Consider the following 20,992-nt stretch of genomic DNA (forward strand, 5'->3'; position numbering starts at 1 on the left):
ATTGTAATAGGCATGTTTGACAAATAGGAAGGGCTGCAGGGAAGCGTGTGGGACCAGGTCCATCTCCACAGATATCTGTACAAACTCCAATAGGGTACAACTATTGTAGATTTTTACACATAAAAAATGGCTTAATAGTGAAACAGTAAAATTGAAACTGTACGACATTGTCTCAAGGGATTTCTGTGGTGTAGAGGTGCCATTATTTCAGAAGCAACGCTTACTGTTGAGGGCGAAAAACTACAGTCCAGTGTGCCTGAAGTGCTGGTATAAATATTTATGGCACTGTGTTCAAGTCAAAGTTTGCTTACACAATGACCAATGCAATGAGCTAACTTAAGGGTTAGGCATTCAGCTGTGATGATTTGTGTTAGGGTAAAATGTTTGTGTGTGTGTGTTTGCTTGACTTACTATGGCAGTCACGTCATTCCTCTCCTCCGTGACTGCAACAGAGTATTTGTTGGAAGGCATTGCTGTTGCAGTTGACTGGTCCAGTGGCTGTCCTGACTTCTTTTCAAACCTAGACAAGACAGAAACAATGAGGAAGACAAACAAAACATTTAGTTTACTTTTATCTCGCTGTTGCTAATTGGGGAGATTTTGGTGGAATTTCAACGAATGGGCAATTACATCTAACTCAATAAACTATCACAAACTCACTGGGAAATATTTGCATATTTCTCTGTTCTTTCCAGCTTTTGTCAGCAACAAATTTCTGAATCTGCAGTTAAAACTTGGTTTACAAATTCAAACAAACTCCTTAATAGGACAGAGGTAAATAAAGGAAGAAGGAAGAAACTGTTCATTAAAAAAAGGTTAACATACAATTACAACAGTGTGCAAAAGTTACTTTTCTTACAAGGGGCTGTACTTTTTTGTAATCTTTTGAAGTGGCAAGTTTATTTGTAGAGCACAATTTGTACACAAGGCAATTCAAAGTGCTTTACAGCTACATAAAATCACAAGAAGGCAAATAAAATCATTCCAACAAACAAAAAATAATCATTCATTAATTAAATTAAAAGCGAAGAGTGCAGATAAAATACTTTCAGCTGTCATATGCACAGTTAAATAGAACTGTTTTCAGCCTGAATTTAAACATTGTCAGAGTTGAGGCTTGTCTCACATCTTCTGGAAGACTGTTCCAGATTTTAGGAGCATAAAACTGTAACACAGCCTCACCTTGTTTAGTCCTGACTCTGGGCACCAGCAGGACACCCCTCCCTGAGGTTCTCAGAGTCCAAGTTGGTTCATATGGCTCTAACATATCAGAGCTGTACTTTGGCGTAGTGATGGGACGAACGACACTGGTGCGTCAGCTCTGTGTCGAGAGCCCAAGAGTGAAACCCCGTATTGGTGCGTGTATCACTTTAAGAAAAAATCACATGACCGATACAGGAACGGTATCGCTTAAATGTGACGGCGCCAAATTGTGTTTGTAAGAAAGCAAACTGTGTCAACATGTTGTGGGTTTGTTGGATGGAGTTTTGTTGTTGGAGTTGGAGTTTGTTGTTATCCAAACCTTCATCAACTTGCACTGAAAATGTTGTGTTCGCCCTCTTCATCTGTACCCTGTGAAAGAGTTTTTTCCAAGGCAGGGGAACTGGTGTGTAAGAGGAGAAATCGCCTAGGAGCAAACACCCTACAAAAACGGTTGTTCCTCAATAAAAATGCATAAATGAATCTATATGTAATTTGTTTTATTTTTTATGCTTTAACACTTACGTTAACAAACTTCCACACATAAGATAAATAGTTGAACTCTGAATTTTAATACAAATTTGCTATAGTTTACAAACCAACTCAGTTTAGCATTTACATCAACAAGGTTTGAAGCCTATTTTGAACTCTTCTCATGGACAACTTGACTCACAAATTGAGCGAATGAAGTTATACAATAATGAGATTATATCTTAAATAAAGGACTGGTGATTAAATGTTTCGCAGGCTCATGTTGGATTTGCCACATTTTACCTGGTCCATCTTCTTATTTCATTTACCTGCAATGATTTCAGAACACCTGAAGGGGTCACTATTGAGTGACCAACACAGTTTCAATACAGTGCCGACACAGTTTGTGTAGTGTGTCAATACACTCCTTGAGGTAGCATCATCCCATCACTACTTTGGCGCTAGACCATGAAGAGATTTGTACACAAGCAGAGTTGTTTTAAAGTCTATTCTCTGAACGACAGGAAGCCAGTGCAGAGACCTGAGGACTGGACTAATATGATCGTATTTCCTGGTTCTAGTCAGTGCTCAAGCAGCAGAATTCTGGATGTACTGCAGCTGTCTTACAGCCCGTTTAGAGCCCAGTGAGCGGGCCATTACAGTAGTCTAACCTGCTGAAGACAAATGCATGGATTACTTTTTCTAAGTCTGGTTTAGACACTATTCCCTAGATTCTGGCAATGTTTTTTAGATGGTAAAAAGCTGCTGATGTTATTGATTTAATGTGGCTGTAAAAGTTCAGGTCTGAGTCCAATATTACCCCATGATTTCTAACTTGCTTATTAAGTTTTATAGAAAGATTTTCAAGGTGACTGATAACACTTTCTCTTTGTTTCTGTGGGCCACAGACAATGGTTTCAGTTTTGTCTGGAGAGTTTAGCTGGAGAAAATTGTTTTGTATCCACGCACTGATCTGTTCGATGCAGTGACACAATGTATCTACAGGCCCGTGTTCTCCTGCCATCAGTGACACATAGATTTGAGTGTCATCTGCATAGTTGTGGTGGGACAAATTATAGCTGTGTATTTGCTGTCCTAATGGAAGAACAATGGCTATATTGTCTTTCTGAAAGTTTCATTTGGATTTTGGCTGCATTTTCAATCATTTTCAGTCCAGTCCTTGTATCTGATCATTTTCAGAGGAATGTGCTTGCTTGGCTACTTAACTCTGTCATGATCCTTGTGGTTTTGTTTTTCTGGTTTAGTTTTGTATTCTGGTTTTCTAGTTTCTAGTCTGTTTAGTTTCATTGTCATTCCCTGTGTCCCTCAGTTCCCTGTCAGTCTCCGTTTCCACCCCCATCTCCTGTGTTAATTCTCCTCAGGTGTCTCATATCACTAATCATTCTCTCCACAGCATTTAGTCTCCTGTTATCTTCTCAGTCTTTGTCAGATCCTCGCCGTCACCCCCGTCGCCTACACCTTGTCAATTGTCGAGTCTCTAGTTTTTCCATGTTCCAGGTTTCCTTCCGACTTTTTGCAGAGTTTAGTTTTGTTATCCCTTGTGCATTTTCTAGTTCCTTAGTTTCTATTTTTTTCCAGCATTGCTGTGATTTTTATTTCCTACAATAAACGCTTTTAAGTTACTTCTGGCTCCTGTCCGTGTCTGCATCTGGGTCCTGCTCCTTTGCCCCCTCGAAACCATGACAAATTGTAGCTTATGAATCATCACCTAACTCACTTATGTACCAGTTTATACGCATTATACGTCAAAGATAACATAGTTTGACTGGTATAAAATAGTATCTGAAGCGCTGTTATCAGAAAACTATTTATATATATATATATATATAAACCATATACTCTATATTGCCAAAAGTATTCACTTACCCATACAAATAAATTCAGGTGTTCTAATCACTTCCACGGACACAGGTGTATAAATTCAAGCACCTAGGCATGCAGACTGCTTCTGCAATACAGGAGCTAAGTGAATTCCAGCGTCGTATTGTGATAGGATGCCACCTGTTCAACAAGTCCAGTCGTGAAATTTCCTTGCGAATAAATATTCCACAGTCAACTGTCAGTGGTATTATAACAAAGTAGAAGCGATTAGGAATCACAGCAACTCAGCCAAGAAGTTGTAGGACACCTAAAATGACAGAGGATGCAAGATCGATAGCAAGGTCCATAAAGACATGGATGAGCGAGTTTGGTGTGGAATAATTTCCCTGTCCTGCACAGAGTCCTGGCTTCAACCCAATAGAACACCTCTGGGATGAATTAGAGCGGAGACTGCAAGCTAGGCCTTCTCGTCCAACATCAGTGTCTGACCTCATAAATGCGCTTCTGGAAGAGTAGTCAAAAATTCCCATAAACACGCTGTTAAACCTTGTGGAAAGCTTGCCCAGAAGAGATTAAGCTGTTATAGCTGCAAAGGGTGGGCTGACGTCATATTAAACCCCATGGATCAAGAATGGGATGTCACTTAAGTTCATATGCGTGTAAAGGCAGATGAGTGAATACTTTTGGCAATATAGTGTATGTTATGCAGTATGTCTCAAGAGCTGAACACATGTGTCTGCGGGTGCTCCCTGCAAACTTGTGGCTACAATTTATATCGTTATTGCTAAAAAGATAGCTTAGAAACACTTTTTGATGCGCTAAAACCTGCTGTGCTTGAAACGGAAACCAGAAAGCAGAGGAAAGAGACAGCCCAACCAGCTAATTAAACCAACATGGGCCCAATTTCCTCTATACCCTCAAGCAAGCAGCGAGTAGTAAAGCTACGGCAGCTGGTTAGCTGTACTGCTTGATGTTAGCATGGAAGCTAATGGGAGAAATATGATAATGAAAGCCATTTCTGACATGAGAGATGAGTTATTGGCAAACTTTGCAGGGGTCCTAACAGCCATACAAGGAATCAGAGGTGGGACCAAGTAATTGTTTCGCAAGTCACAAGTAAGTCTCAAGTCAAAACAGGCAAGTCCCGAGTCAAGTCCTAAGTCAAGACCGATGAGTTTCAAGTCAAGTCCCAAGTCCTACCGTTTGAGTTTTGAGTCCTTTCAACAACAGAGTAATAATATTTACACAGATCATGTTTGCTTTTAAAATCTATATTTATTTATCAAAATTTTTTTGCAGTAACATTCTTCAAACACATTTGGAAAAAAAGCAAATGCAAATGTAATTATTTGCTCAAAGTGCTGACATTGCATGTCTGTAGCATATTGTACTATAACTACTTTGGGATTTGTGAAATGGGGTGCAAAAAGAGGCAAACCTAATAAAATGCCAGTTTCAGTGTACACAAAAGTAAGAATGTTTTTGCTGCTTTACCTAGTCATCAAACTTTGTGTCAGGAACTTTCTGACAGGAAACTGAAGTTATATCGCTTGTAAATTCACTCTCTGCAGTACACCAGATTCCATTGACAAAATAAGCTATTTTACCTCCCATTCCACAGAAATTGCTGGTCTACTGGTACCTCAATCAGTAAGTTTAATTGTGCCCTTTTATATCTTTGGCGTTAGTTCAGCTTTGCTGTGATTTACCAAAATTGTATAAACAACCCTGACAAGGCAGCAGTAGACCACCAACTCCCGTGTGCTGCTAAGTAAAATTGCTGTTTTTTCAATGGAATCTGGTGCGCTGGAGAGTAAGACATTGTGAGACAAATTTGTCTGACAGTAAGCTTAAATTGTACACCTATTCTTAATAGGAAGCACATTTAAAATGACCTTGATTTGATTAGGTTTGCTGCGGACAGCCGTCCACTATATGTGATAATTACCTCATTCAACCTGAGCTATCCCTCTATAACAAAAGTATGAGTGAGGGAGTGAACGCAGACTTTCGTTTTGCAATGTAACGTTAACAGTGAGATTACAGTCTCATTTCAGTCTGATTTAACTATGCATCTAGCAAAGTGACTTAGCTTTCATTCACGAAGTTGGAAGTGCGTGTCTGTCTGTTATCTTCGACCCGCATGTTTTGCAAACTGCAATTCTTTTCTTGTTGACCACCTCATAGTTTTTATACCCAAACAAAACTATCTTTGATATAATTTTTTTTGCCAACTGGCGCGTTGTTTGACCGTTTCGCTTCGTTATTAGCCCTGCAATTTGATTGGTTGCATGCTGTCAGCTCAAAACAACGTGGATCTAATGTGATTGGATGTTGTGCCAATGGCACACACACACCACAGATTAACAAGTTTACATCAAGGAGAGGGCTGTCTGTGTCAATACAGTTTGTAATCTTTGGGTTTTGGGAAAAGTAGCAAGTCTTTTAAAGTCAAAAGGCTCAAGTCCAAGTGAAGTCACGAGTTACTGATGTTAAAGTCCAAGTCGAGTTGCAAGTCTATTTACATTTTGTCAAGTCGAGTCTAAAGTCACCAAATTCATGAGTTCAGCAAATTTTTGACCAGACCTGAGGAGACTGAACAGCTTATTGAAGACACTGAGGACAACATCACTACTTTGCAAAAAACAGTTGCCATGCTCCAGAAGCATGTAACTTCTCTCACTGCTAAAACTGAGGACCAGGACAACCGGATACCAGGAGAACAATCTTCATCTCTTCAACCTGCTGGAGGGAACAGAGGGATGAGACACAGCAGCTTTTCCAAAGAGATAGCTTCCCGAGGTATTGGGTGCTGACTCCTTCCCTCACCCCGGCTTCTAAGAACGACCCCATCACTTGCAGGGCAGCCAAGATTGCAATGTCCCTTGAGCGCTATTAATGCGCTTCCTCAACTTTAAAGACAAGGAAAGCGTGATATGAGCAGACAGAGCCAGACAGGGTCAGAGAGGGCCAAAGGAAAGGTAATTTAAAGTGCAGGAGGTGAAATTCTTCCAGGATGTTGCCAGGGAGAAGCACATCAAGAGGAAGCACTTTGACATGTGAAGCACCAGCTTAAAGCTCTGAATGTCTAATATGGCATAAGAAACCCAGCCTGGCTCCAGGTGACACACGCAGGGTGATCCCAGATTTTTGACAACCTGGAGGATGCAGCAGCATTTGCTCAAAGTCTCTGCGCTGGCCAATTGGATTAAGTTGAAGATTTCATCGTCTTTGATATAGACTCTGTAGGTGGGGATGATGTTTGGAACTTTCTTTCTTTCTTTCCTTTTGTGCCCATGACACCTTCGCACCAGCCACAGTCCAGGAACCCCACCCACCCCACCTTAGCAGGAGCTTCATAATCTCAGGACAAGCTCTCCCAGCTGAATGTGCCTGACTTCACCTGTTAGTAGATCACAGACTTCCTGTCTGACAGGAAGCAACACGTGAAACTGGGGAAACATGTCTCTGACTTCAAGACCATCAGCACCGGTTCCCCTGGATACCAATCAAGATGGCACCACGGACGGCAGCCTCGGTGTGTCGGTGCGCATTGTTTTTTTGTTTTGTTTTGTGTTTTAATTCTAGTTTCTGCTGCGAGACCCGAAGCTCTCTTCTCCAGAGAAGAGCTCATGAACATCAGGGGAACAACTCCATTGGATTTATTTCCCACGTTTCAAGGCTGCGTTCTTTCTCCTCTGCTCTTCTCCCTGTACGCGAACCGCTGCACCTTCTGTCACCAGTCTGTCAAGCTCCTGAAGTTCACGAATGACACAAAGGATATTTGGGGCTTTGCCAGTATATGGTAGTCTCTACATGCTATTTCTGAGAGGAAGCCAGCACATGGGAAAATACTGTTCACTAAAAGTTTACCTTGCGTAATTTAACAAGAATCAATAAACTAAGAGGGATCAGAAATAAACTTTGATCACATATGAATAGCATTTGTCTACCTTTCAGCTCTATATAACTGCAAGAACAGCTCAAATCTGTTCTGATCTAGAGGTTTAATTCAATTCAGTTTATTTTATATAGAGCCAAATCACAAGAAATGTCATCTTAGGGTGCTTCAAAGATACAGTCCAATTCAAGTAAATTAGGATCCAAGTAATTGTAATTAATTAATTAATTAATTAAACTGTAATCCAATCTAATCCAATTAATTGCATTCCATATTAGTCCAATTCATACATACAGAGTCAATTCAAAGAATGTAGTCTAGATAAGATAAGACCAACAGATAGCACCGAAACTTAATTTCGATCCAATCTACCATCCTAAGCAAGCATGAGGCAACCGTGCACTGACAATCTGTAACAATCATGTGGGTCTAATGCTTTAGATACTTCACCCTTATGCAAAAAAATTGTTATTATGCAATTATAGTAACAATTTACAGGGATTAATTCTTTCTTTTTGCTTTTGGTGGTATGGCTCTGTTCTGGGACCTCTCAGCCTATCTACAAACACAGAATACTCAAGGCTTGGAGAGCAACGACAACAGACCAACAAAACAACTATACTGAGCAATACCCCCCTTTACTGCCATGTATTTGAAAGGAAAGTCAGGGAGGAAGGAAGCAACCAAAAACATCAATCACAAATCCAAAAGCTATTACAGGGAATCTGTTACACCATGCCCTTTTGTAAAAACAGCATCAATTTACAGATACAGATTTACAAAATATTAAATGAAAAATTCATCTTTCGTAATAATTAATGCTAACTACATTTAATCAACATTATCATGTAACAGTACTTTACATAAGGACAACTGAATGTAATCTAAACTAATACTCCCCCCCCCTCCATATACATACATGGAAGGTAAATCCAGGGAGGAAAGTAACCCCAGTCTTGCCAGAGATAATAGCATAAAAATCCACCAAAGCTTTTCTCCAAAAGCACTCAATTAGCCTGGCTGTCTGCTAATAGGGTTCTGACACCTTTCTAAATGTCAAATTCAAACACTTTTCTAGCTGCTTTATGGGGGGGCTAGAGCCTATCCCAGCTGTCATTGGGCAAGGAGTGGGGTACACAACTCACAGGGCCACACAGAGACACACAACCATGTATGCTCTCACTCACTCCTAGAGACAATTTAGCGACAGCAATTAACTTCAAATGCATGATTTTGGACGGTGGGAGAAATTCGGAGTACCCGGAGAGAATCCACACATATCCAACCGGAGAACATGCAAACTCTACACTGACAGGACACAGCAGGGATTCGGACCAGTAACCCTCTTCATCTGCCATATGCATAAACATGATAATGCATAAATCAGAACTTGTGTGCCAATCATCCTGACTTTAAATCTATCTCGCTACAAACAGTTTATAGTACTAAACAATAAATCCAAAGTAGGATCATCATTCAACATTTTTAAAATACCTTAGAAGGTACTTGGCTCAATTCCCATTCTTCCTGAGGTATGTGTTGAAACATAATACAGCAGTTAAATCAAATAATTTGCAATAACAGTCAAAGGTAAAAGAAAAAGTAATCGTGGTAGAACAGTAAATGAAAAGATAAAGCAAATTGGAGAAGAAGCAGAGTACAACAACAGCATCTGCAGTTCTCAATGAGGAAGTTAAAGCTGATCTGACATGCCCATACAAACCTCTGGTAAACAGATACACAGGTTTGTCAGGGTGTGTGTGTGTGTTTAAGCAAAACATAATTTAAAAAACAGAATGAAAGTGACTGTGTTTGTACAAGTTGCATAAATGCAATTGTGTGATGATGCATTCTTTTTAGCCGGTAAAGTACACGAGTACAATGACTATTTTACAGTGTCTACGAGTGCGTGGACAAAATATGTGTGTGTGTTCTTGTTCTTCTTGACTTCTTCCTCTGGGACAAGGTGTCCTTATGGGTACGAAAAATGGCAGAACTTTATCACTGACATCCTGGTTAAGGTCAGAGATAAAGTGTGAATAGAAGTTAGCTTAGGGGTAAGGGTTAGGCTAAAACTGGTAATGCTTAAGGGCACAGTTAGAGAGCTGTATAATTGTGTGTATGCGTGTGTGTGTGTGCGAGTGTAGTTGTGTTTTGGTTTAAGTTTCAAGGAGGTGGCAGGTCAGTTGTTTTGTCAAACAAGTCTGCACAGAGACCTGCAGACTTTTGGTTGTATTTTTACAATTACTGATCTGCCTCAAAAGGTTGTTGATAATACCAGAATTTCAAACTAAAATAGAAGAAAAAAAGCACTGGTACTCCTATATGAAAGTAGAAGCACAGATTCTAGGAGGGTCACTTGTATCAACTTAAAAGCAATGGTACCTTGATTTTTTTCCTTTTAAATACATTACTAATAAATGCATGATTTAGTTATAAACTAACAATTTACAGAAATTGTCAAACTTTTCTTTTATACTGAAATGAAAATGCCACATAGTAAAATAATACAGCATTCAAACCCTCCAGTGACATGACAGTCTCTGATATAATGATGAAGAAAAGTCATTTTGAGTTTTGACATCTGAGATTAGTCAAATTAATGACTATCTCAAATGACAAGTGTATTCAAGTCATTCATTCATTTGTCATATATCAATTACGTGGTTGCTATCAGTGATGTAATACCATGTAAATTATACTATAAATATAAATTATACTTTTTTTTTTTACCTCAGCCATCTGGGTTTTTAAGACAAAAATTCAAACATACTTCTTTGAAAAAGCTTGCATTCAATTTACTGATTTGTTGACGCCCTACCTGTTTAAATATGCCTCTTTTGTTTCTTTTAATCTGTTTTTTATTTTCATCAATATCTGTTTCTATCTCTTTCTAATTTTATAGTTATTTCAATTATATCATTTCTATATGCTTATTGCTTTTTAAAGTGTTTCATCTTTTATTAACATTTTGCAAAGCACTTTGTGTTTGAAAGGTGCTATACAAATAAAGTTGAGCTGATCTGACCTGTCCTGACCTGAGCTGACTTGAGCTGAGTCGAGATAATAGGAGAATTCTAGCTTCTCAACAGTTATGGGTCTTTGTTTGATGTGCCAAATGTTTTCAATTGGTGAAAGCAGGCAGGCCAGTCCAATACTCCGACAATTCTCTACTACAAAGTCACTCTATTATAACAGATGCAGTATGTGGCTGCTATATTACATTCAAAATGCGAGCTCTGCTGCCTGCATCTCTCACCACACATGTTCTCAACCAGTAGTCTACCAACCACCAGGGGGCGAAAGCATGGTTAAGGCTTCATTAAGCTGCCTAAATAAAAGCGTGCAGTGTAAGACAGCCAGTCTATGAATTAGCACCAGTAACACCAGTAATTTGTTCAATCACCTGAAAAAACATCACAAACCTAAATATGAAATATGAAAATAGGCCAAAGCTAATGTTAATACACAAAATCCCCGTCCGTGTCCAGTGCCAACCCAGACAACCATTACAGCAACCCTATATCCATCTACCTCCCAAAGACTCAATAGCTTTTTATTTGGCCAAAGACATGTGTCCGATTAATACAGAGAGTACTTTAACATTTTAAATTATTGGGTTTTTGTTTTTAATTTGCATTATTTATCATTTATTCTAATTTAAAGTTTAATTTTTCACTAAAAATGTTTGGTCTCCCAACTGCCCCCGCTGTTTTTCAAGCTCTGTTAAAGCTCTGACAAACCTGGTTCCCGATCTTACCGTCACAGAGTGATATTCTCTGGCTGTAAAGCCACGCCTGCACCCACTGATTTAGAGAGCCCTCATTAAAGTACTTACTTAATATCCTCCATTCTCATCTGGAGTCCTTACATCATACATTCTTGTCCTCATCAATTCTTTGATGAACCTTGGCTTTTACATTCAGTCCACAGTCTGCTCCTTGGGTCCCATAACTCAGTCTTATGGCAGATATGTTCTATTGCAAATAAAACATTGGTTTATGACATATGCAAATAAATGCATTATATTTTTATGTACCGTAAATTCCGGACTATAGAGCGCACTTGAATATAAACCGCACCTTCTAATTGTAAAAGAAAATTCATTTTGTACTTGTATAGGCCACACCGGATTATAAAATGCAGGTGTCCACATTGTAATATGAGATATTTATAAAGGAAGATGTTACACGTCAGGATTTTAAAACTTTTAATTAAATGCATGAAATACTTACTGCAAATGCTTTTCTTTTCAAACAGTGCCTGTAATACCGATGGTTTTAACTTAAATGCCTACAAACACATGGCATAAATGTTTGTTTTTTTCGAACAGTGCCTGTAGCACAGCTGGTAAAAAAAAAAAAAAGAAGACAGTAGCCTACCAGGAAAAGTTATTGATCACCTTCTTCATCTTCCTCCTGTGCACTAAAACCATCAAAGTCATCTTCTTCAGTGTCTGAATTAAACAGCCTCAGAACTTCGTCACTCACTTCAGTTTCTTCGTTGTCGCTCTCACAATCTCATCTCAGATTGATCACCTTTAATTTAAAAGCTGCATCATGTGCATTTCTTCGTTTGTTTTCCATGTTGAGGGTGAGTATAAATGACCGATTTACAATAATTTAGTTGTGTAAGTGTTTTTGATTTATCGTACAATTTCATTGGACCACTATGAACTAGTCGTTCATTTCATTTGTCTAATGTTACGAGGCAAAATGTTTTTGGCGGCATGAGAAAAAAAGAAAAAACATATATTAGTCGTACCATTTTATAAGTTGTGGTGCTCAAAGCCTGGGCAAAAAGTAGAGGCTTATAGTCCAGAATTTACGGTACATTTTTCAAAGCATCCCAACCTTTTTGGAAAGAGGGTTGTATTCATTGATGAAACAGTGCTATGTGTCGTGATATTGCACTGAATTGAATATTTTAATAATCCCAAAGAGAAACCATACTGTTATAGTGTTGATTACAAATTTTGTATTCACAAAAAGAAAAAGTAGAAAAATAAAAGAACAAAAGAGGCAGATCATATGTAACATCTGAAACAAGCACCATCTTCTGGCACTGTTGTTATAAAAGGAAAATGAGATGCATCTTCAGGTGCATATTGTCAACATGTGAAACATAATTGAATTGAATCATGATGCATGAAAGCTCTAGTCAGAGGGAGGATAGCTAGTTCTTTAGAACAGTGACAGTATAACACATGTATAATGTGATCAAATAAATTCCCTCCTTTTCTCTTTTTAGTGGTGTGTCACCAAATCATCAAGTAACATATTGCCCCATTTACAAAGATTTAAAAGCTGCGTCATGTAAATGATGTCCATGTAGACAACCTCACACAAACATGTTCTCATCTGCATCTCAGCATACGTGTTTTTCAGTTACAGAATCTGAAAAAGAGGGAAGTGAGTTTGAATTAGAGGCGCTGCGGAAGGATGGAGGACAAAGTGAGGGGCCTCTGGAAAGGGGGCAAAGTGGAGGGAGGCTTCACATCAAAGTTGTGTATGGTGGCTTGAGATTAGCGACTGCAAGAAGGGATTGTTCACTCTCCGAAGTGTGTGTATGTGTGTAAGAAAGGGTAGGTCAGCTCCTTAGGGTATTTCTCTGAGGGCTGCATTCCTCATCTGTCATGTACTTTATGGCCCCATTCAGATCAGATCAAGCAGTTTGTACATTGTCAACTGCACTCTCTGAGCAAGCTATGGATGCCAAAAACAAGTTTTCCTCCAGTGATAGGACTGATGGGAGATCAAATCCAGTTTATAGCTGGTCTCTTATGAATAAATCCCATTTGTGTTTTCAAGTGTAGGGGAAGGCACAGGAAAAGTCACCCATTTTGCATTAATTCATTTTAGATTAATCTTTAAAATGTCACACAGCAAAAGCAATATTTGAAGAGCATTTTTCTGTTAGTTACTCAGCACTGTGATGGACTGGCAGCTGGTTGCTGGGATAGGCTCCAGACCCCAGTGACCCTGAATAGGATTAAGCGGGTATGGAAAAAGGGTGTTTTTTGTTTTTGTCAATATTGAGTCTTCCATCCTCCGTATAAAATAACATATTGAAATTGTTGTGGCAGCAGCATTCAAACCACAGGGTGCTAGAGTTAACTCTCAGAGTCAATAGTTTAATAAGAGCGGCATCTTCCCAACCTGCATTATCCCAGTAAGGCTTTCATTATGGGATGGAGCCTATCCCAGCAAGGAGAAAGATGGGGTGCACTCTGGTCAGCACAGCAGTCTATCAAAGGACTAACACGGAGACGTAGAATTACTGTAGAATTTGCAAGTAAGAAAGAAAAACCTCAGTCGAGATTTAAATCTGAAAACTCTTTGCTAACTTCAGTGCTAACCACTGCACCACCATACCACTCAGTAGCAAAAAATTCTTCAGAAAATACAATCAGTTGTCAGTGAAGACAAGTATTTAGATGCATCCTACTATAGATTTTACAATGTTTAGAATCATATAACATGCAAGATAATTAAGGTCAAGTACTTCAAGAACTCTGTTAGCTCTCCTATAGCTGCAAGTAGCCACAACACAGCAGCTATGAGCTAACAGAGCTATAGCACACGTTCATTCATTCATTCTTCTTAAAGTATTGGTGAAATAAAGACAGATAATGCCTTATTTAGAGGCTGCATCGTCTAAACCCTGTTCACTCCGTTATATGGATCTCGAGTTATCTAAATATCTTCTGAAGGACGCCGAATTTCACCAAACTGTTCTCGGTGAGTAGATTAATGTATTTCATGCCAGAAATAAGGTCTCGGTTTAAAAGTACCAGATTTCCCTTTTAATGGGATTTCAGTTTCAGTCTCAAAAACAAACCTGCCAGCATTTTAAAATACCTCCAGGTATTTTAAAAATTTGTCTTGTCCTGGACAGATTTGTGGTGAAATCCTTGATATGCTCAACTATTTGATCAACAGAATAATTTGAACAAAACATTTGTTTGAAAAAAATAATTACTCTAGTTATATGTAAATTCATATAAATATGACAACACACAAATTTATATAACATATCACCTTGAGATAATAATCCTTTACAAGATCTCTCTTAGTGCCTTGAAAGAACAAACAACTGGATGCTCCAGAATTTCCTTCAGTTAAACAAAGACAAAACAGAGGTCATTGTCTTTGGATGGCAAGAGAAAAAGTTAAAATCAGTACCCAGCTTCAGTCTACAATGTTAATTAGCACAAACCAAACCAGAAACCTGGGTGTCCTCTTGGACACAGACCTAAAGGTCAACAGCCACATGAAGTTAGTTTCAAAGTCAGCCTACCATCATCTCGAGAATATTTTAAGAATCAAAGGAGTAAGGTGTCAGAGTGATTAAGAAAATTTGGCTTATTATTTTAACAGCTTACTTACAGTTCTGGCACAAAATCAATCAGACAGATGCAGCTGATTCAGAATGCTCCAGCTCAAGTCTTGTGATGGTAAAATTTATGTCTCAGGACTGACAGACTCTCCAATCCACATTAACCATTTGTATCACCCAGACACGCTAATTGTTTTAAACTATTTACCTCTTAATTAACACTCAGACAAGATAATTGTTTTAACCTCCTGTTTCTTAATTATCATCAAGACTGCATCCTGCCCCCCCTGCAGATGTGATTACACATCTAAAGAACAAAGCCCCCCTTCCTCAGGTATAAATGCTCTGTATTTCTTTTGTCTGTATCTTTTCATACCATTGCCGCTGAATGGTGTGGACTGATCTTTTTCCTTGCAACGAAGAATAAAAAGTAAGTTTCTCTATTTCATTGCTCATCAGAGGTATTAGGAAGGAAGCGATTGAAAACTTCCATAACAGTCTTCACTGAGATTAAAAAAAAAAAAGATTAAATCACAGCAGTTCTGAAATCTTTAAATTGGTTAAAAAATACTGCTGTTGGCATATAAAGTTTTAAATGGTTTAGGACCAAAATACACTTCAGATCTTCTTGTCCCCTGTGACCCTCCACGACAGCTTAAATGTAAAGGTAAAGCTTTGCTATCTGTTCCAAGAGCAAGGACTAATCAAGGGAACGCTAATTTTAGTTTTTATGCACCTTTTATGTGGAAAGTAAATAACAAAAAAGCAATTAAATACAATAAAGCAGTAAAAACTAAAAGCAGAACTAAAACTAAGTAAAAAAAAAAAGCTAAGAACAACAATATTATTATACAATTCACAGCAAAACAGACAATCATAAAATACAAAAACAGAGTGTAGGAATCTAAATGGATGCATTAGTGGGGCCAAATGAAAATTGGTTACACAGACTAGGAGCAGCTACTGCAAATGCCCGATCACCTCACTGTTTTAATTTAGCTTTTGGGATGTATAAGATCATCTGGTTTGCTGACCTTAGAGCTCCTACAAGGTTGTGTATGTGAAGCAACTCAGATAAATAAGAGGGTGCCGATCCATTTAAAACCTTAAAAGTGAGCAATAAAATCCTGAAATCAATCCGAAAATGAACTGGTAGCCAATGGAATGAGGCTAAGACCGGACTTATATAATCACACTTTTTAAAACCAGTTAAAAAACGCTGGAGCATTTTGGATCAACTGTAAACGCTGGACAAAAGACTGGTCGATGCCTAAGTACCAAGAATTACAGTAGTCCAAGCGTGAAGTGATAAAAGCGTGAATTACTCTTTCTAGGTCTTTTGGAGAGAGTTATGGTTTCACTTTGGCAATAACTCTCACCAGATGAAAAATGGCTTTTGTGACTACACCAATCTGTTTATTCATTTTGAAAGACTTTTCAAAAATAATTCCCATATTTGTCACTGAATTCTGACAATTATAAGCTAAATGACTGTGAGTGGCAGATGAGTTACTAGAAGGGTCAAATTTCCCAAAACAAATCAGCTGTTTTATTTATTTATTCATTTAGGCATCTCAGCAGAGGCGGCATTTGATTGTTGCTGTTGAGTTTTTTGGGCATGTAAATTTGTGTATCATTTGTGAAATTGAATGTTATGTTTCTTAAAAATAGACCCCAAAGGGAACAGATATGAGGAGAAAAGGACTGGACCTTAAATCGATCCCTGAGACACTCAACAGGTAAGGGGTGCTTTTGTGGAGGAATATTCTCTGATGTGCATCGAAAAACTTCTGTCTGTAAATAGGATTTAAACCAATTCAGCACCATGCCTCTGATTCCAACCACATGCTTGAAACGAAACAAGAGAATCTCATGGTCCACAGTATCAAAGGTGGCAGACAGGACTAAACGCACTAAAACCGCATTTTAAAACATATCTTTTGACCATTGCATTTGGCTGATCTCTCACTGTACTGTACTGTTTAGAAATATTGTCTTATTTAATTTGATTGTTTTATTATATATCGTTGATCTTTTTTGTTAATTATAGCTTATTTTCTTATTATGACAGGCTTCACCTATGTTGTATTAGTACTTAAATCTTACAGGCTTGGCAGTGCTTGCAACTAAAGTATAGTAATATATAGTAACACATAGTATTGTGTCTATTACATAGGCGAGCTTCAGAAAACGTTTAGAAAAAACTTCACTAAATATGTATTAGGATCATTTGAAATATATAGTTCAGAATGTGTTTATGATTTTTTTCTGCCTCCTTGCTGACATTACATACCCAAAATAAAGTAAGTAAGTAAAAAGTAAGTAAAGTATGTTTCAGGTGACTTTAATCTGACACAGTAGAAAATTTAAATGTTTATCTCCTCCTAAAAACACATTACTTAGAGTCAAAACCACCTTTGAATAATAAGAGAGTAGCCTAATTAATCTAGGAATTAGTAATATCTGATGAGTAACTGTGCAAAAGTAGATGCTAAAACAGTTAACCTGAGCAGTTTTACAGATGTTTTAACACAAGTACAGTATGTCATGGCAGAAGCACCAAATGAGCCATTTGGGCACATTTTGGCACCATATGTACCATTTAACCTTTCTCAGGTACCAGACTGGAAAACTATACATTACTATACAACACTATACATCCTATACAGTTCTGCATGCTCATACGTGAAAGTGAAATACGGCTGAAACTCACTGAGGCGTTACACAGGTAAATATCTCAGCAAGCCTTGGGTCAATTTTGATGATCAACACCTTTATCGACCAGACAGAATCAGGAGAATCAGGGATAGTGCCAAAATTCACATTAGAAACACAAATGACAATCCAGAAGAAAGTAAACCCAGGGAGTATATCATAGGAAGAGTGCTTACTTCACTCACTCTTTCTATAAACACACAGGTCCTTCGTGATTCATTACTAATGTAGAGTCATAGTTATAGACATTAGCAGCAAAGGTAAGCCATACTTTATGATTTTATACTCTTTAGCTGCCAGCTTTCTGACTTTCCGTCGCACAGTGATTAGACAGACATCTTTGTAATTAGCAGAGTCTCTGCTTTTACATGACATCTTCTTTGTGTGGTGGTGGAATTAGCAGAGACACTAAAATGGACGTGTGCTGTTTTTGTATTTTTATGACATGCCCATATACATGCTTAGGATTTCAATTATGTTTTGTTATTTTGGTATGCTACATGTTAGGATTGGTGCTTCCCAGCGTGCACATAGATTGTCTGTACTGCACACATCTCGCTTAACCCCCTATACAGGGGGCTCTTGTGACAAAGAGGAAACCAACATCAACAGGACAGAAGAGCTACTTCTGTCCTGTTGCAGCTGACTGCAAGCCATTTATTTGCTTAAAGCATTTAATCACAACTGGTCACCAAAGACACATGTAGGAATGCAATTATATGCCAGGTATGAACACACGCACTGAATGGTATCCACTTGTGATTTGATCGCCCAGGATGCATGACAATACCAGGTCTAACAAGCCTTAGTATGGATAAAGATGTTCATTCACTGAACATTGGGGCGATGTCTAATAGGGCTACGTGGTAAATGTCAAAGGGACTTTATTCATACAACTCTTCTACAGTCTAGTTGACCACTCAAAGTGCTTTTACACTACAAACTACATTCACCCAGTCACACACACAGACAGAATTTCTTATTACATGATATGCAGTGTAATACTAATATGAGGCAACAAGGGATTTATTATTTTGCCAAGGACACTTCGACATGAGGTCCAGGAAAGCTAAGGAACGAACCAAATCTTTAATTCATTTTCAATTCATTTTTTTCATAAAGGGTTCAAACCAACACACTGTCATTTAAGGAAAGCCAAATCAGAGTGTATTTCTCCTGTTCCTCATTCAACAACAACAACCTTTACAACAAAAAGGAAGAATTCTGGTTCTTCTCACAACAGCTCACGCTAACTTTATATGTCTCAAATATACTAAATGTAGTTTTTGGAGCAGGAGCGACATGTCTGCCCCTATTGACAGGTTAAATACTTCAACCGCTTGACTGATGACAAAATTCTCATGAATTACCCATTCAACTCTGTAATTGACTAGATACTGACTCCTCCCACTATCCACATTCTACGCATGGCTCACCTCTGGTTTTCCGGGCATGAACATGTGAAAGAATAGTTTTGTCTATAGCCAATCTATACCTACCTGTCAATTAAAACAAGATAATAAATAAATCATCATCAGCAGGGCAATAATCCTTCAAGGAAGTAAAGCAACCAAGCCCTCACCGATTGTGCGTGCTCAAGTAGCTGCCGGTTCGCCTTAAAACCAGGAAACCAACACGGAGCAGGGGGAAAAAAGGATGAAATTCTGCAGAGCAAAAACGACTTGCTGCTTAGCAATCATCAACAATCACCAACAATCTCTGTCAGTGTCGTCAACTCTACAGGATGTCATGAGAACAATATAAAATATATTTTTAGCAAGTCCATTATAAAATAATACCAGGATACATTGATGGAATTGCACGACACACTTTACACTTACGCATTGTCAGAAAAGACAGTTCGCTAGCTCTGAAATCAGTTTAAACTATGTTCTGTGTTCTGAATTATCAAAATAGAAGCGATGGAGATAAAAAAAAATCTTGGCTGTTTTTGTAGAGAATGAATCAAATGAGAAATTTTATAATCCGCATGAACGCACAGCGGACTTTCACAGCATACTTTTTGTGAGTTACATACTAGATTTTTGGCTGAACTAATGGTTGCAAATTAGTTTAGTACCTGACCAGGTTCAGCTAAATTTACATTATGGAGCTACGTTCACCGTACACATAGGCAGAGTCGAACGATCTGCAAACTTTACACGTGCACGATTAAATAAAGGAAACAACCAAAAAATGATGATTCTTACAAAGATCCACACAGAGCGTCACAACTGAACAGGATTCAGCTGTGCGTGGGGTGGTAGTGAAGCTTTAACTCTAAATATCTACATTGCATCCAACAAAATCCGTCCCAGTATAATACTTACATAACCATTCGCGATTCTCACACGAATCCACACCAGAAAATTCAGAAAAGAAATATTGGGTTCTCCTGAGTCAAAACTGAAAAACGTAAACGTTTTAACAGTCGATCTTAAACTACTGCGCAGATTTAAAAAACGTCTGTTCCTGTGGTTGGAGTTGTTCACGCTGGGAGCATGCTGCTTTAGTCCCACACTGTCTCCACGCTCCTTCACTGCGCGTGTCCCGATGTACAAAACTATCCCAACTACCCGCCAAGGTAAAGCAGACGTAGACACATGGAGGAAAGGAGATTGGTCGCTCAGGGTGTTCGAGACCTGCCAAGGTGAAAATGTCCACTCCCAAGTTCTGTCCCTTTAGGTGTAAATGTGAAAAAGAAATACTTTTAGTCGACCTGCTTCACCATAACTCATCACATAAGATACATTTTTCCCCGACACAATATCCACTAAACAGAGACAATACTTTACAAACCTACCAAATGAGAACCAATACGTGTTCACTGACTAATTTGGCAAATAAGTGTAATAGCTGTTGAGCAAAGGCAAAAAGTAGCAAAGATTCTTTCTTTCGAACTGAATATATTTACCACTACAAGTACAGTGTTAAACTGCCTTGCTGTTAGGCTACATCTTCAGTGCTCTTAAAAGTTATGGGAGGAAGCACTTTATGTTTCTACCCCATGACACAAATCATCTGCTCCACAGCTCAAATTCCAGATTTACTGAATTGGCAGATTAATTCATTATTACAATAACATCGTTTCTCAAGCACAAGGATAGTTTGTTGGGTCATAGCTCTACATTGCACTTCCAAATTATCTTAAGATGAAGCTTGGTGGACAATGTGGAGTTATTGAAGTTCAAATTCTAAAAATAAAAACTCCACCCAGTGGAAGGCTGGGTAACAGATGTAATGGGCCCACATATAGGTCTGAGTGAATGCATATACTGTATAACCAAAGAACAGTGAACAGAATGTCATGGTGTCCTGAGATGAGTAGAACCCACTCTGACCATCCTGTACTGATGTTCGGTGCTGAGTTGTTACTTTATTGGTAACTAGTTTGCATTCCAACATGATATTGATCTTTTAAACACTGAAACTTATATACATTTTTCTGACACTTTCCATATCAGCATTTTAAAATGAAAAGACAATTTAGACATTTTTCTACATAAAAACTATATTCCTCCTCGA

The 20,992-nt window shown here is 38.3% G+C and overlaps 1 protein-coding gene across 1 annotated transcript in view; it reads right to left on the reverse strand.

The window, feature by feature from the left end:
• The window catches only part of LOC140271512 (DNA (cytosine-5)-methyltransferase 3B-like), a 60,140-nt gene extending 40,238 nt beyond the window's left edge, over positions 1-19,902 (reverse strand). Inside the window, exons 1-2 of the mRNA XM_072366759.1 lie at positions 19,798-19,902; positions 412-520 (exon numbers count right to left, since the gene is read on the reverse strand). Coding sequence (XP_072222860.1) covers positions 412-520; positions 19,798-19,805 — 117 coding nt within the window. The 5' untranslated portion in view covers positions 19,806-19,902. The remainder of the gene's footprint in view (positions 1-411; positions 521-19,797) is intronic.
• Positions 19,903-20,992: the final 1,090 nt, after the last annotated feature.

This window comes from Leuresthes tenuis, unplaced genomic scaffold, assembly GCF_036924035.1.
Source record: "Leuresthes tenuis unplaced genomic scaffold, fLeuTen1.0.hap1 SCAF_16, whole genome shotgun sequence".
NCBI classification, from domain to species: Eukaryota; Metazoa; Chordata; class Actinopteri; order Atheriniformes; family Atherinopsidae; genus Leuresthes; species Leuresthes tenuis.